This window comes from Equus asinus, chromosome 25 (assembly GCF_041296235.1).
Source record: "Equus asinus isolate D_3611 breed Donkey chromosome 25, EquAss-T2T_v2, whole genome shotgun sequence".
In the NCBI taxonomy this organism is placed as follows: domain Eukaryota; kingdom Metazoa; phylum Chordata; class Mammalia; order Perissodactyla; family Equidae; genus Equus; species Equus asinus.
In genome coordinates this window covers 11,361,188-11,377,782 of record NC_091814.1, presented here as the reverse complement: position 1 = coordinate 11,377,782, position 16,595 = coordinate 11,361,188, and the positions used below count along the sequence as shown (strand labels likewise).

Here is a 16,595-nt window from a genome sequence, read left to right as displayed (position 1 = left end):
TAATAAAAACCACTGAACTGTAGACTGTATGAGTGAAGTTTACTGCAGGTGAATTATATCTCAATAAAGCGGTTATACAAAAAGAGAATTGAGAGGGGCGACATCATGACAGATTTTACAGATATTAAAAGGATAATAAGGGAATATTATGAGCAATCTTATACTAAAAATTTGACTTCAATAAAAATGGACAAATTCCTTGACAGACACAAACTGCAAAAGCTCACTCAAGAAGGAATAGATAACCTGAATAAACCTTATATCTGTTAAAGGAATTAAATTTGTAGTTAAAAAAATCTTCCTGCAAAAACACCTCCAGGCCCAGATGGCTTCACTGGTAAATTCTACCAAACATTTAAGAAAGAAATAATAATAATTCCATACAAACTCCTCCACTAATTGGAAGAGGAAGGAATACTTCTCAACTTATTCTCTGAGGTTAGCATTACTCTGACCACAAAACCAAGCAAAGGTACTACAAGCAAAGAAAACTATCCTCCGATATTCCACATAAATGTAGATGCAAAAGCTAACAAAATCTCAGCAAATGAAATCCAACAAAATATAAAAATGATAATACACCATGGCCAAGTAAGGTTTACTGCAGGAATGCAATGTCAGTGTACTATTCAAAATTTATCAATGTAGGGGGCCAGCCTTGTGGCTGAATGGTCAAGTTCACGTGCTCCACTTTGGCAGCCCAGGGTTCGCTGGTTTGGATCCTGCGTGCAGACTCACACTGCTCATCAAGCCATGCTGTGGCAGCATCCCATAAGGAAGAACTAGAATGACCTACGACTAGGATATACAACTACGTACTGGGACTTTGGGGAGAAGAAAAAAAAAGAGGAAGATTGGCAACAGACGTTAGCTCAGGGCCAATCTTTCTCACCAAAAAGCATTAAAAAAACTCCAAACAACCTATCAATGGAATTTGCTATATTAGCAGACTAAAAAAGAAAAAACATATGATCATCTCAATAGATGCAGAAAAAGCATTTGTCAAAATCAAACACATTTTCATGATTAAAAACACTCAACAAACTATGAATAGAAGGTACTTCCTCAGCTTGACAAGGGTGTCTAGGAAAAGCCAACAGCTAATATCATACTTAATGGAATAAGACTGGATGCTTTCCCCCTAAGATCAGAAACAAGATCAGGATGACTGCTCTTACCATTTATATTTAATTTTGCGTTTGTCAGTGCAGTAAGACTGGAGGAGAAGAAGTAAAGAAGAAAGATGGGACGGGATGAGAGGGAAAGGGAAGGGAAGAGAATAGAGGGGAAAGGAATGGAAAGGAAGGGGAGAGAAGAAATAAAAGACATCCAGATTGGAAAGGAAGAAGTAAAACTATATTTGCAGAGATCTGACTATGTAGAAAATCCTATGAAATCTATAAAAAGCTTCTAGAACCAATAAGGGAGTTTAGCAAGGTTGTAGAATACAAAATCAATATGCAAGAATAAATTTTATATCTATATACCTGCAACACTCAGAAACTTAGATTATAAAAACAATCCCACTTATAAAAGCATCAAAAAGTATTAAATACTTAAGAGCAAAATCTGACAAAAGATGTGAAAGATCTGTACACTACAAACTATAAAACACTGCTGAGAGAAACTAAAGATCTAAACAAATGAAGAGTTATACTGTGTTCACGGATTGGAAGACTCAATATTGTTAAGATGTCACATCTTCAAATTGATCTGATGATTCAGTGACATTGTAATACAAATTCCAGCAGGTGTTTTTGTAGGCATTAATAAGCTGATTCTAAAATTCATATGGAATTGCAAATGACATAGAATAGCCAAAACAAGTTTGAAAAAAGAAGGATAAAGTTGGAGAATTCACACTATCTGATTTCAAGACTTTAAAGCTACAATGATCAAGACAGTGTGGCATTGGCATAAATAAAGGCAAATATAATAATCAATAGAGAGGGACACAGAGCACAGAAACAGACCCACATATATATGATCAGTTAGTTATTGACAAAATTGCAGAGTCAATTCCATGGAGAAAGGATAATCTTTTCAACAAATGGTGCTAGAACAATTGGATATCTATATGCAAAAAAATGACCCTGGATCCATACTCCAACATTACATTAGAAAATTAACGCAAGATGGCTCATAGTCCTAAATGTAAAACTTCTAGAAGAAGACATGCAAAAAAGTGACCTTGGGTTAGGCAAAGATTTCTTAGATACCAAACTAAAACTTTAACCCATAACAGAAAAAAAAGATAAATTAGACTTCATCAAAGAACTCTGAAAGAACACCTTCTTTGAAAGATACTGCTAAAAGAATGAAAAGCCAAGCCGCTGACTGGGAGAAAATATTTGAAAATCACATATTTGATAAAGGATTTCCAGAATATATTAAAAAACACTCAAAATCTAATAAAAGGAAAACAGGCTAATTAAAAAATTAGTAAAAGGTTTGAATAGATATATCACCAAAGAGCATAAACAGGTGGCAAATGAGCACATGAAAAGTTGTCCAACATCATTAGCCATTAGGGAAATGCAAATTAAATTCACTACCATCTCATACCTATTAGAATGCCTAAAGTTAAAAAGACCAGCCATTGAAGTGTTGGCAAGGATGTGGAGTTAACAAACTCTCATACCCTGCAGGTGGGAATATAAAGTGGCACAACTTCTTTAGAAAAGTTTGACCATTTCTCCAAAAATTAAAAATACAACTACCATACGACCCAGCCATTCCACACCTGTTTTCTCCCAAGAGAAAAGAGAGCATATGTCCATATACAAACTTGTATGCAAATGTTCATAGCAGCTTTATTTGTAATATCCCCAAACTGGAAACAAACAAATATCCAGCAGTAGGTGAAGAGAGAAATTGTGGCACATCCATACAATGGAACACTGAGACTCAGAAATGAAAAGAAATAAACTAGTGATACACACAATAACATGGATGAAACTTAAAATAATTATGTTGAGTAAAAGAAACCAGACAGAGGGTACATACCGTAAGACTCCATTTATATAAAATTCTAGAAAACAGAAACTAATGTATAATGACAGTACTTGGTGGTTGCCTGGGGACTGGGGGTGTGGGAGAAAGGCACTGCAAAGGGGTATGAGGAGACTTCGGGAAATGATGGATGGATATGCTCTCTATCTTGACTGTGGTGATGGTTGTAAACACAAAGGCTAAAGCCCTAAAGGCTGCATCTCAGGAAAAACCTTTTAGTAGCTGAGCTAATTATCCTCAAAAAGGATTAAAACAGTTGCAACCTTAACTAATAAACTTTGCCTATCTTTATTCATCCTCTCCCACTGAATGAATCAAGATTTAAAAATGTCATCTGAATGGGTACTGACATCAATTTATTATAACATTAGATCCATTCAATCCAGAATCTTCCATTCATCTACATTGATCAAAATTAACTAACAAGCTGACAAAGCTCCTCTTTGTGCAAACACAGCCCCAGCAGGAGAGTCACCAAACCAGAAAGTCAAATCAGCCTTTTCTATAATCACCCTGAAATCCATTAATACCTACAGATGAGTCACAAGTAAAGATGAATAATGTACATAACATGCACACAAAGAATAGGCCATTACGGGAGAGGCACAAAAGAATAACAGCTATAAGCAGAGAAAGTGAATTTATCTATAGAAATACATTTTAGAATTTACTTTGGACTTAATTTTTTAAGTATATACACACTATTAAAAAGGACAGGTGGTTTCTGTTCTGAGCTGAAGTAAGAGTTGAACTTAGTCATACATTCATGAGTAATATGGAAGGCAGAGTATGAAATAAGAAACCTTTATATTCACTTCATATATTTCATAATCTAAGACCTTATTAATGATTTCTGACAGAAGAAAAAATGCAACCTCCCTTTTCCAGGTGACCTCAAAAGGAGAGGGGAAAAGAGCAAGGCTTAGAGATGTGAGAGATCACATTCTCTGCTGACTCAATTGGAGTTGGAATTTAGTTCAATGCCTCAACCAAACCCAGTTTTCTCTGCCATCACCCCGTAAAAATCACCTAAACTCTGACAGTTAGAAATAATATACTTACCATGAAAATTTTCCAAACACAGTAAATAGAGAAAAAGTAACCAAGAAAATTAAAATATTTCCCCTTGAAAGTTTTGGAGTATTCTATTCTCTCCTGAGGAAAAACAAACACAAAACATGGTCAGTCTGAGCAAATGCAAATTCACACTCAACAAAAACATTCCTGCCTCTATGAATCAAGGTTCAGGCTGAGTCAAAAAACCACACATGGTAACAATAATATCAAAATAACAGTAGTAGCAGTGGGCAACATTTACTGAATGTTTACTTTAAGCCTGAAACTGGAATAAACACTTTACACGCATTATCTACTTTAATCTTCCTAACAGTCTTATGAGATATGTTCTATTATCTTAATTTTACAGATGAGAAAACTGAGGCTTAGAGAAATTAAATAACTTGCCCAAGGTCACACAGCTCGTGAGTAGGGGAGGTTAGGCTCAGGTCTATCTGTCTCCAAAGCCTGGGTTAACCTCTACCCTTCGTGGCTACCCCTGTGAAGTTATCCTCAAAAAGGATTAAAACAGTTGCAACCTTAACTAATAAACTTTGCCTATTTAAATTATATTGCATTTTAATTAAATAGGAAAGTTACTTCTTGTAGTTAGATCACTTCTTGATCTGGATCTTTTAAAATAGGGCTAGACCATGGCAGATAGGTATCTATTGCTCTTCCAATATAAGTAACTGGTAAGGGAATAAAAACAGGAGTCAGCCTCTTGATGCTGGGTCAGTAGGAAGTGGTGATGCCACCTTCCTAGATGTTAAAAAGTCTCTTCTGACTATCCCACCAATTTCTATTATTGAGGGTGTTCCATTGAGGATTTTCCTAGTGGTAGGAGCAATGCCATGAAAAGTGCAGACTCCTAATGCTTCATGGCTCATACTGAAGCTACGAGGAATGTCTTGCACTGCTTGGCCACAGGACACTAAAAAGCCATTTAGTTTTGTTCTCTCTTCAATTATACTGGTAAAAACCACACTTCGGTTTCCTTGCTCTGTACCTTAGTAGCATATAGATCAGTTGTTTCCAGAAAAAGCTGCCTGCTTAGTTCTTCCAAAGCATCCACTTCCTGTTGAATAAGAGTAAGATCTGGCACAAAACGGGTATCAAGGTTTAAATCACATAGAAGTTTCAAGAAATAGCAATGAAGAAAGCATACGCTTTTGGTTTCTCCTACAGGAGATCCTAGGAACTGCCTATATTTTCAATTTCCTGTTCCATAGCCAGCAGTACTACTTCAGAGCAATTTTCCAAACTCTGACACAGGAGTGTAAAAGCTGCTCCCCTAAGAGCTTCACCGCAGATACCTGCCACTCAGCTTCTCACTAGCTCAAGAAGCTCAAACAGATGGTTTTGTTTATTTTTTGCTTTATTTATCTAGTTAGATTTAAGTCAAATGTAATCTTCGAAATCTCAAATGGTTAAATAGTGAAAAGCTCCTATAATATAGCATAGCTTTCTCCTCCATTATCTGAATAAAAACAATGTTAGCAAAGGGAACTGATATTTACTGAGTTCTAATATACAGCCTGGGATCTACAGACATTACCTTCTTTAGTTCTTTTCAGACATTATCTTCTATTATTCTCACAACAATTCCATGAGATAGGTGTTATCCATTTTGCAGATAAGGAAAGTAAAGCTCAGAGAGTTAAATAACTTGCTCAAAGTCACACAGCTAATAGGCGTGGATGCAAAGTTAGATCTGCCTTACTCCAAGGTCTGCTCTTTCCATTACGCTATGCCCCTTACCAAGAACTCAGTGAGGCTGTGTTATTATTCTCTCCGTTTAGGAAACAGGGATTCAGAGAGGTTAAATAATCCTGATACTTTTGTTGACTTGACTTATTGTCACTAAGATAGCTTAAACCTAAACTTTCCCTCTTATGGACTTTTAAGTAACAAAAACTTACTTTTTTTTCTGTGACTTTTCCCACTATTACCCAAACAACTCCCTCAGTTCCTTCCTCAGTAGTGGCTGCTACTGGCATGGTCTGGGCCACCAAACGACAGGGTTTAACTAGTTAAACATCTGCCTCTCCCATGATTAGATGGTAAGTTCCATGAGGAGAGAGGCTATACCCTTCATAGTTTTATCCCTCAGCACTCTGCCTAGAAATAAGAGACGTGAAATAAATGTTTCTTGACTACATGAATGTAAAGTAATCCTTTTTTTTCCTCTCCCATGGTCGTCCTACCTTTCTTTCCTCTCCTATGGTCTAATTCTTACCTGCATTTGACACCAGAAAGATATGTCATAATTTATAGCAAGAATAGATTATATCCTTTTCCTCCAATTGAAGCAAAAGGGAATTTGTACTTTCTCAGGCCAGAAAAGGAAGCAGGAAAATGCTACCTCACTCCTAGTCCCCCAAAGTTTTGACTTTATAGCCTGGTAGCCACAAAGAGATTTGGCTATTCAGTGTGGAAATTAGTTCAACACCACAACCAGCTGGGCCACGAACAATCCATTAGCCTAACCTCTTTGATTCTTCAAACCCGAGTCACTGGAGATACAAAGCTGCTTAAAATTTGTTTAGGAATACTGATTTCTTTAGAAAAATCATATATTCAAACCATTCATTTTAGAGAGCCATTATGTCTTGTGATGGTTTTTCTGAGTTGGGAAATATAATAGTGTAGTGGAAAGAACTAAGAAGAGGAGGCCGCAGTTCTGGTCCTATCTTTGCCACAAACCACTGTGTGATTTAACTTCTCTGGGTCTATTTTCTCATCTGTAAAATGGAAAGACTGACTTGTGAGGACGCCTTCAGCTCAAAGACAATGGTTTTTATGATTTTATGACCTTCTATGGGTGTTGGAAAGATGACTCTATACACTGTATTTCCTAAGCCTTGCCCTGGCCAGCTGGAAGCTGGACTCGGTTGCAGTCAGGTACCTTAGAAGACACTATCCCGATACTACTTTATTCTTCTGACCTTGGTCCAGAGTTGAGAAAAAGAATCAAGCAGAGGAATAAAGGATACTTTCACTTCCTGGTGCTGAAGTGGTAACACTCTTTATCATTCCCCAGAATCCTGATGGTTTGTTATGCACCTCCCCCTTCTGGAACATAGTTCTTCGTGTCATTGCCATCCTGAAATGAAAGAAAATATAAAACCTCAGCAAGGAAGCATGGACCCTCATAGTCCATCTTCATCCACCTTCCAGTTTCATAACTGCCCCTTTCATTTGCTGAGCTGTTCAGGGATGGAAGAAAATTCTGGTGTCCCACTTTTCCACTGCTTACAACTGAAGGGAAACTATACACCCCTAGAAGCAATGTGGCCTAGGTGAAGGCGCACAGGATTTACAGTAGGCAATAAATTCGAGGACTGGCTCTGCCACTTAGAAGGTGCGAGACCTTAGAATTTTCATTTCCTCATCTCTGGATGGTTGTGAAGATCAGTGAAATAATATATAAGAACTCAAGTCGTCCACTACAAAGTGTTATATGTATATTAACAATTATTACCCCTATCATTTAAGGACAAAATAATAGCTAATATACCTAGCCAAAGGACCAGGCATAGTGTAGAAACTCAATAAATGTTTTTTTCCTTCCTTTTCAAAAGCAGACAAAAGAAAAAAAAGCAAAACAGAAAAATCAGATAAACCTGGTTCTTCTAAAATATCATTCTCCTTCTAACTCCAGTCCCACCCCTACTACTGAATAAATCAACAGGAAACTTACTATTCCTTCCTCTTGTCCTCTCAGTCTGTGGAGGACCCACTACCTGAGTGGTAGCTGCTGGCCTCTTCCAGCCCACCACAAAGGTATTAAGAACAGGGTCCTTGTGAGGAAACATAAGATCATTTGTGCATAAATGGTTACTTGAAGAAAATAACGGGCCAAAGCCTACAGGCTTAAAATAAACCCGGACGAGTCGAATAAAAACAAAGAAGTAGGACTAAAGAAAAATTTAACTCAAGGTGGATACTTTTGCGTGACAAGAGATAGAAGTGGTAAGGAGGAAGAAACAGCATTGGCATTTATGGTTGGGAACAATGTAAATGGTACCAATAGTACCAAACACCAAATGGTATTTCTGAGGGCTAAATTCTTTAAGCCCCTGGCTAACATGATATTAACAATTAAGAACACTAGGTATGTTGGCCATGTTGACTTAAATGTTTCCTCCTCAAAATGACCTTTGCCTGGATACTGAGAGAATGGAATATCTCCAAGTTTTAGCTCTTTCTGCCTTTTCCTTTAACTACACACATTCACCCTAACTCAGCATTTTTGGAAGATGTAATTAATAAGCAAGAAGAGGCTCAGACCTCGGGAAATTTTGACCTGGCAAGACTCATAACCCTTAGTTTTCCCATGTTTATTGTTGGGAAAGCTGGAACAAGTACATGAAGAAGGAAGAGGTTCCACCCCACTCATTTAAAGTTCACTTGAGTTTACCACGCTGGATTAAAGGAGGGGCAGTGGGGAGAGAGCACAGAAGCCCATTTCTATGGTTCTTAGTTCCAATGTCCACAGTACAACAAACACAATGACTGGCTGTGGAGTGGCATTTGTTGAATGCATAAAGGTGACTGACACTGTATCTGGCCCCATAACAGGCAGAGAGGTATAGGCACTAGAAGAAGTGACAGCTGGCCGCACACAGACAAGCAGGGCGTTGTTTTAAACAACTCACTTTCACTTTCAATTTTATCAATTAACTCTAAACCAATTTTGCTCTTATCAAATAAGTTGCAGATGAAAAATATAAAAATTCATGTATTTTAAAAAGAAAAGGTAACAATATCAAACTTCCCGAGATGTGGTGAAAAGGAATAAAAAGAATGTGAGGACCACCTATATTCTACTATAAAGAGAAGCAGATGACTTTACCTTGAACTTTTCTTCACTATCATCAGCACCACCACCATGGTCATCATCACTATTGCCTCTTTATAGTAAGGGTGGTCCAGAACAAGAAATTAGCTAGTCATTATCAGCTGAATGCCATTTAAAAATCCACAATCGGGAAAAACACACGCACTTGGCTGAAGTGTGGTGGTAGCTTGCAAGTAAGGGGCTGAAAAATGACTACTGTGGTTTCAATATGCCATTCTACTGTTTTATAGTCTCCATTGTTGCTGGTGGGAAGTCAGCAATTACTTTTCTTTTTTAACTAAACATTTTATTTTGAGATAATTGTAGATTCACATGTGGTTGTAAAAAATACAGAGAGATCCCATGTACCCTTTACCCAGCTTTCCCCAATGGAAACATCTTGCAAATGTATAGCACAATATCGCAACCAGGGTATTGACATGGATACATCAAGATGTGGAACATTTCCATCACTACAAGGATCCCTCGTGTTGCCCTTGTACAGCCCACTCCCCTCCTCCCACCTCTAACGCCTCTTTAACACCTGGCAACCGTGAATCTGTTTTCCACCTCCGTTTTGTCATCCCAAAAATGTTATATAAATAGAATCATACAGTATGTAACCTTTGAAGATTGGTTTTTTTAACTCAACATAATTTCCTGGAGATTCATCCAGGTTGCTACGTCTATCAACAGTTCATTCCTTTCTATTATTCAGTACTACTCTGTGTATGGATGGACCACATTTTTTTAACCATTCATCCATTAAAGATATCTTGGTTATTTCCGTTTTGAATACTGTGAACAAAACTGCTATAAACAGTGTACAAGTTTTTGTGTGAACAGTGTACAAGTTTTTGTATTCATTTCTCTGGGATAAATGCCCAGGAGTGCAACTGCTGGGTTGTGTGGTAACTGCATGTTTAGTTTTTTAAGAAACTGCTAAACTGTGTTCCGGAGCTACTATACTATTCTAAATCCTAACCAGCAATGTATGAGTGATCCAGTTTTTCTGCATCCTTACCAGCATTTGGTGTTGTCACTCATTTTTATTTTAGCTATTCTAACATGTGTATAGTGATATCTTGTGTTTTTAACGGCATTTCTCTAATGGCGAATGATGTTAAACATCTTTTCATGTGCTTAATTACCATCTGTATATCCTCTAAAACGAAATATCTGTGACTGTCTTTTGCCCATTTTCCAACTGGACTGTTTCATTTTTTTCCCCTCTAAGTTTTGGAAGTTTTTAATATATTTTAAAGATTTTATTTTTCCTTATTCTCTGCAAAGCCCCCTGGTACATAGTTGTATATATATTTTCCTTAGTTGTGGGTCCCTCCAGTTGTGGCATGTGGGACGCCGACTCAGCATGGTTTGATGAGCAGTGCCATGTCCCCGCCCAGGATCCGAACCAGCAAAACTCTGGGCCGCCAAAGTGGAGTGCACAAACTTAACCACTCGGCCACGGGGCCAGCCTCTGGAAGTTTTTAATGTATTTTAGATACTAGCTCATTCTTGGCTATGTGGTTTGCAAATATTTTCTCCCAGTCTGTAACTTGTTTTTCATCCTCTTTGCAGAGTCTTTCACAGAGTAAAAATTTTTAGTTTTGATTAACTCCAATTTACCAATTTTTCCTTTTATGGATTATACTTTTGGTGCCAAGGCTAAGTGCTCTTTGCCTAGCCCTAGATCCCAAAAGTTTTCTCCAATTTTTTCCCCTAAGTTTCAGAGTTTGAGTTAATTTTTGTGTAACGTGTGAAACAGATTGAGATTAGCTTTTTTTTTTTAATCTATGGATGTCCAATTGCTCCAGCATCATTAGTGGAAAAGCTATCTTTCCTCCACTGAATTGCTTTTGTCTTTGTAAAAAATTAGTTGGGCATATTTGTGCTGGTCTATTTCTGAGTTCTCTATTTTGTTCCATCAATCTATGTGTCTATACTTCTGCCAATACCACACAGTGTCATTATAGTTGTATAATCAATTTTGAAATCAGATCGAATCTTTCCATATTATTCTTTTTCAAAACTGTTTTAGCTTTTCTAGTACTTCTGCCTTTCCATATAAATTTTAGAATAATTTTGTGTATATCTATAAAAAAATCCTGCTGGGATATGGAAATGAATTACATTAAACCTGTATATCAATGTGAGGAGAATTAACATCTTTACTATGATGAGTCTTCCAATCTATAAACATGGTATGGCTATTTAGAGTTTTGATTTCTTTTATCAGCATTTTATAGTTTTGAGGATATAAGTCCTGCACTTGTTTTGTTAGACTTATACCTATTTCATTTTTTTGAGTGACTGTAATTGATACTGTATTTTTAATTACTAGTAATAGAAATACAATTAATTTTTGTACGTTTACTTTGTATCCTACAACTTTGTTAAACTGTTACTTTTTTTCATTGTTTTCCTGTATGTATCATTTTTCTCTTGCTCCTTTCAAGATTTTCTCTTTATCTTTTTCTTTTAGCAGTTTGACTATATGAACCTAGGTGTAGTTACGTGTTTATCCTACTTGTGATTCTTTAAACTTCTTGGATCTGTAAATTAATGTAGATTTGAGAAGTTTTTGGCTATTATTTCTTCAAATACTTTTTTTGCCCCTTTCTCTTTCTTCTAGGGCTGCAACTATAAGTATGTTGGACTGCTTGATACTGTTTCAAATCAAGATTTTGTTCATTTTTCTTCAATCAGACTGAATAATTTCTATTGATCTATCTTCAAGTTCACTGATTCTTTCTTCTGCCATCTCAATTCTGCTAAGACTACCTAGTAAAAATTTTCATTTCAGTTATTATAGTTTTCAGTTTTTGAATTTCTTTTTGCTTCCTTTTTAAAATATAGTTTCCTCTTCTCTTTTGGGATTCCATATCTGTTCACTAATTAATATTATGCTTTCTTTCATTTCTCTGAACATATTTATAATAGCTTTCAAGTCTGTTTGCTAAATCTATTATCTGGGCACACTTGGAGTTAAGTGTCTATTAACTGCTTTTTCTTGAATACAGGTCACATGGTCCTGTTTCTTTGTATGTCTAGTAAGCTTTGGTTGAAAACTTAACATTGTAGATATGTTGTAGTGACTTTGGAATCTGTTTTACTTTTCCAAGGACTGTTGTTGCTTTTTTTTTGTTCTAGAAAGCAGTTAACTTACCAGGTCTCAAACTGTGAAAGTGTGATACCTACTGTGTACAGCAATTAATGTCCACTTAGCCTTTTAGTTTCCAGCTTCCCTTTTTCTAGTCTGACTCTCCGGTGGTCTCCCCTGAGCACGTTAGTGGACAAGAAAGAATCTGGACAGATTTTATAGTCAGATTTCAGGGCTTACCCTCTCTGTGGTCCCTTTGTTTCTAGGGATCCCTCCTAAATTTTTAACTGCTTTGCCAGTGCTGAGTTCCATCTCCTGACACCTCAAGAATTTCACTTTCTGTCATCCAAGCTATATGCATAACTTAGAAACAGTTCAGGCAATGCACTCAATCAAAGCCACGACAAACTTGCAAATCTCATTAACTGGCAATTCTGTCTTTCAAGGGTAGATCCTCTTGTAGTTTCTGCCTACTTTTTCTCAGGCTCTCTGGTATTTCCTCTGTGCGTGCACAGTTTAGCAATGACACAGGGATGTGGACTGAGATTCTTGATCTTAGTCTTTCTGCATCTCTCTTGCTTCCAAAATTTTTCCTTTAAACTTCCAGTTACTCTGCAGATTTGAACTCCATCCATCTGTACTGTTCAGTGGGTGCTGGGAGGGTAGGCAGTGGTTGAAGAGCACCCTCAGGCAAGAAAGCCAAAACATGCAGTTATCTGATAGTCTTCTCAAATTTCTACCCATCTCTGTTCATTTTCCAGGGACTTTAAATATTTATTTTAATAATTTTTCCAGTTTTTATGATTTTCTGTAGATGGAATTGCTTGAACTCTTCACAGTGCCATTCCTGGAAGTTTCCTCTATTATGGTTTGAGAGCAACTGTGGCTGGTGCTGAAATTTCACCAAGGAATTAATTTTTTTCTCTATCCCTAAAATTTTCAAAAGAGAGCCTGGAAAAAACCTAACTCAAGGGTAGAGGTTAAGATCTTTTCCTCATAGTAATAGCTTGCATTTCACTTTTACATGTTATAGTCCTCTAGTTTTTTCTGGTATGTCACAAGCTGTGTGAAAAATTATATATTCAGAATTTGTGGGTTGAAAGGGATCCAAGAAACCCTTTAGTCTATCCTGTCATTCTATGAATGAGGAAACTGAGACAGTCTAGTATTTGCTCAAGATCACTTAACAAGTTTACTGTAAAGTGACTGTCTATGTTCAAATTCTTTTCAACATACCATGGTGTAGTTGCATAGCTGTATTTTCTATCTTCTACAAACCATAATTTCAAAATTACACTAACATTATTTGTGAACAGAGACTATATTTCAGCTATATCAAAGATTACCAAAACAAAAGCTTTGATATCTAAGTCAACAGAAAAACAAAACAAAATAACAGGTCACTTAATTCTCTCAAACAGCAAAAAGCTAAAAGGCTTTGATCACTAAACCAGCATGTTCATACTATCTGAACTAGGTTTTTGACAAACATCTTCCAAACACTATAAACCTCAACTTCTATTCAGTGTTCCAAGTGAGAAGACAGTGTGCCTCTTTCCTGCCCCCATTTTCAACTATTAACTTTTTGGACATAACAGATGTTATTTTTCTTGTATGTCATCTCACTATGGCCCTTTGCTGTTAAATCAAAAGATGGTTTTCTGGCCACTACTCCTCCCCAACTATGAGTGTTTGTAAAAACAGTTTTTCTATATTTTGGTAAATAGTAACGGCATTGTATGAATCCCAAAAGCCCCAGTGTTGTCATGTGTTGTCTATCCGCCCTGTTAGCTCCACTGGGTAAAGGACTGTGATAATTAGGTCAAGTTGGGAGGCAGATTCTTCTGAAAGCCACTCAAATTAATAAGATGTACTGCAAGACCACAAACTATCCCAGATCCTGTCTAGACAAGATCTACAGGGTGCGTGTATAGATCAGGGCCAATTCCTAACCATGACTAGTGATGAAAGCGCTTGCGAGTGCACATCCACACTTGCCATGAGTCATGACTTTATATTTATCTCTCCATAGGAATAAAAGAAATATAGTAAAAGGGAGAATGATCTTAGGAATCGACATAGTATTATTCCTATATAAGTATTTTTCAATATTGAATAATGTTGCTCTTATTGTTGTATTTTAAAAATCAGCATTCATATTCATTCATGTAAAATACACTGTATAGAATGAATGTAAACAAAACATATAAAAGTAAATAAATGTATATACGTGTATCTGCTTCCAATACCCTAGTAAAGACGTAGAGAAATGCAGACAAATAATTAATTGGTGAATCTGGGCCTCTTTATCATTTTAATGTCTATTGTTATCTCTTACATTAAGCCTTCTTTGACTTGACTATGGGTCTTACTATAGATAAATGTTAAAGGAAAAAATATGAAATGCAAAAAACACTCATGCAATTTAAAACCTGTCATCATTTTTATATGGGTAGTAATAACGTTAATAAAGACAGTTGATTAATAAGCTTCATGAAGGTAGAAATTGATTATTTTGTCATCTTTCTACTCTGTGTGCTGTTCAGCATTTAGTACAGTTCCTAGAATAAAGTATGCTTTCTTTTTTTTTTTTATTAATTTTTTTTTTTAAAGATTTTATTTTTCCCTTTTTCTCCCCAAAGCCCCCCTGTACATAGTTGTGTATTCTTCGTTGTGGGTTCTTCTAGTTGTGGCATGTGGGACGCTGCCTCAGCGTGGTCCGACGAGCAGTGCCCTGTCCGCGCCCAGGATTCGAACTAACGAAACACTGGGCCGCCTGCAGCAGAGCGCGCGAACTTAACCACTCAGCCACGGGGCCAGCCCCTAAACTATGCTTTCTTTAATTATTAAGTGAATGAATATATGAACGACTAAATGAAGGCAAAGCATTAAAACCAAATGACTGTCCTGGAGATTATTAATAAGTTCAACAGTTTTCCTTAGCTATGTATGGTTCACTGTTCTAAAAGCTCTACATGTCAGCTCATTATTATTATTATTTCCATTTTACAGATGAGGAAACCAAGACATAACAAGTAATTACTTCAAGGTCATACTGGGAGTTGTAGGCCAAGGACTCAAATTCCGACAGTCTGAGTCTAGAGCTTATGCTTTTATCCACCGTGATATAGGTTTCTAGCGATGCCACTTTGAAACCACACAATTAAAAGGACTTTTAAAATAATAAATACAACAACAATACCTAGAAGACTTGAAAGATTTTTAAAGTAGTTGGAGAAAAGGAAGTTGAAAAGATGGAAATGAGGCACGAAAAGTTCGTAAAAATGCAGAACAAGAGACTTTTAAAACACCCAATATAGAATACCTTCAAATATAAAATTTATCCTAACAATTTATTTCAAGATAATTTATCTAAAGCCAGGAAATAAGGTTGAACTTGAAAATTTTCTTTCACACAAGACTAGACACTAAGTCTCTGATGGTACCTTAACTTGTAACAAAAATAAATAAGATGAAATTCCCTATTAGCACCAACTCGTAGTCAAATTTTCTTATTGAGAAATTCTGACAGTACAAGTTTTTTAATGTGCTGCTATCTTACCTTTTCTTTTTGCTTATGATCATATCCATGGTTTGGAGCAGTCGCCGTTCCAGGGCTAGAATATCTGTGTCAGTCACATTCCTATAATAAGCATAAACTGTTAGCAATGTTTTGGGGTCCCATCCTTGGGCATAACACAAAGGCAGCTGGAGAAATACATAAACCTCAAATGGTACCCAGTAATTGAAGGACTTGTCTTTTTCTAGAGAATATTAAAATGACTGCAATAAGCAAAAATGCTTTTGCTGTTTTTTTTATAGCTAATACTTCTTGGGGTCTCAGGGCAGTGGAAGGGAACCAGCTCCCTTATAGTCTTTCTTACCTTTGACCCAGTGACATTTATGATATATGTGTAAGCACGCTTTTAACTTGGCATTGTCTTTTACTGTTCTACTTTTGGGAGAAACTGATTTGGTGAAGTTGGGATTAGCTCACATTGCTGTCCACTAGAAATGTGCCTTTTAAAGGTAGAGAGGAGGAGGAGGTGGAGAAGGTCAGACTGAAATTGCCATTTTAAAAATAAGTGAATTCAGGGGCTGGCCCCAAGGCCAAGTGGTTAAGTTTGCTCGCTCCAGTGCGGTGGCCCAGGGTTTCGCCGGTTCGAATCCTGGGCCCGGACATGGCACTGCTTATCAGGCCATGCTGAGGCAGCATCCCACATAGCACAACTAGAAGGACCCACAACTAAAAATACACAACTATGTACTGGGGGGCTTTCGGGAGAAAAGGAAAAATAAAATCTTAAAAAAAAAAAAAAGAAAAAGAAATAAATGAATTCAGGACAAATAATAAGGGCAAGCAATAAGTGATAAGACTGATTTAAAAAGACTCCTAGGGGGGCTAGCCCGGTGGCACAGCGGTTAAGTTCGCATGTTCCTCTTCTCGGCAGCCCGGGGTTCGCCAGTTCGGATCTTGGGTGCGGACATGGCACCGCTTGGCACGCCATGCCGTGGTAGGCGTCCCACATATAAAGTAGGGGAAGATGGGCATGGATGTTAGCTCAGGGCCAGTCTTCCTCA

General features: G+C 37.0%; 1 protein-coding gene across 4 annotated transcripts in view; it reads right to left on the bottom strand.

Annotated features, from left to right (window-relative positions):
• Window positions 1-16,595, bottom strand: part of GPR89A (G protein-coupled receptor 89A) — a 52,190-nt gene that overhangs the window by 13,723 nt on the left and 21,872 nt on the right. For all 4 annotated transcript variants that reach the window (XM_014867040.3, XM_014867041.3, XM_044758694.2 and 1 more), the window contains exons 7-10: window positions 15,577-15,657; window positions 7,065-7,174; window positions 5,078-5,166; window positions 4,075-4,167 (exon numbers count right to left, since the gene is read on the bottom strand). In XM_014867040.3, the coding sequence (XP_014722526.1) occupies window positions 4,075-4,167; window positions 5,078-5,166; window positions 7,065-7,174; window positions 15,577-15,657 (373 nt within the window). The remainder of the gene's footprint in view (window positions 1-4,074; window positions 4,168-5,077; window positions 5,167-7,064; window positions 7,175-15,576; window positions 15,658-16,595) is intronic.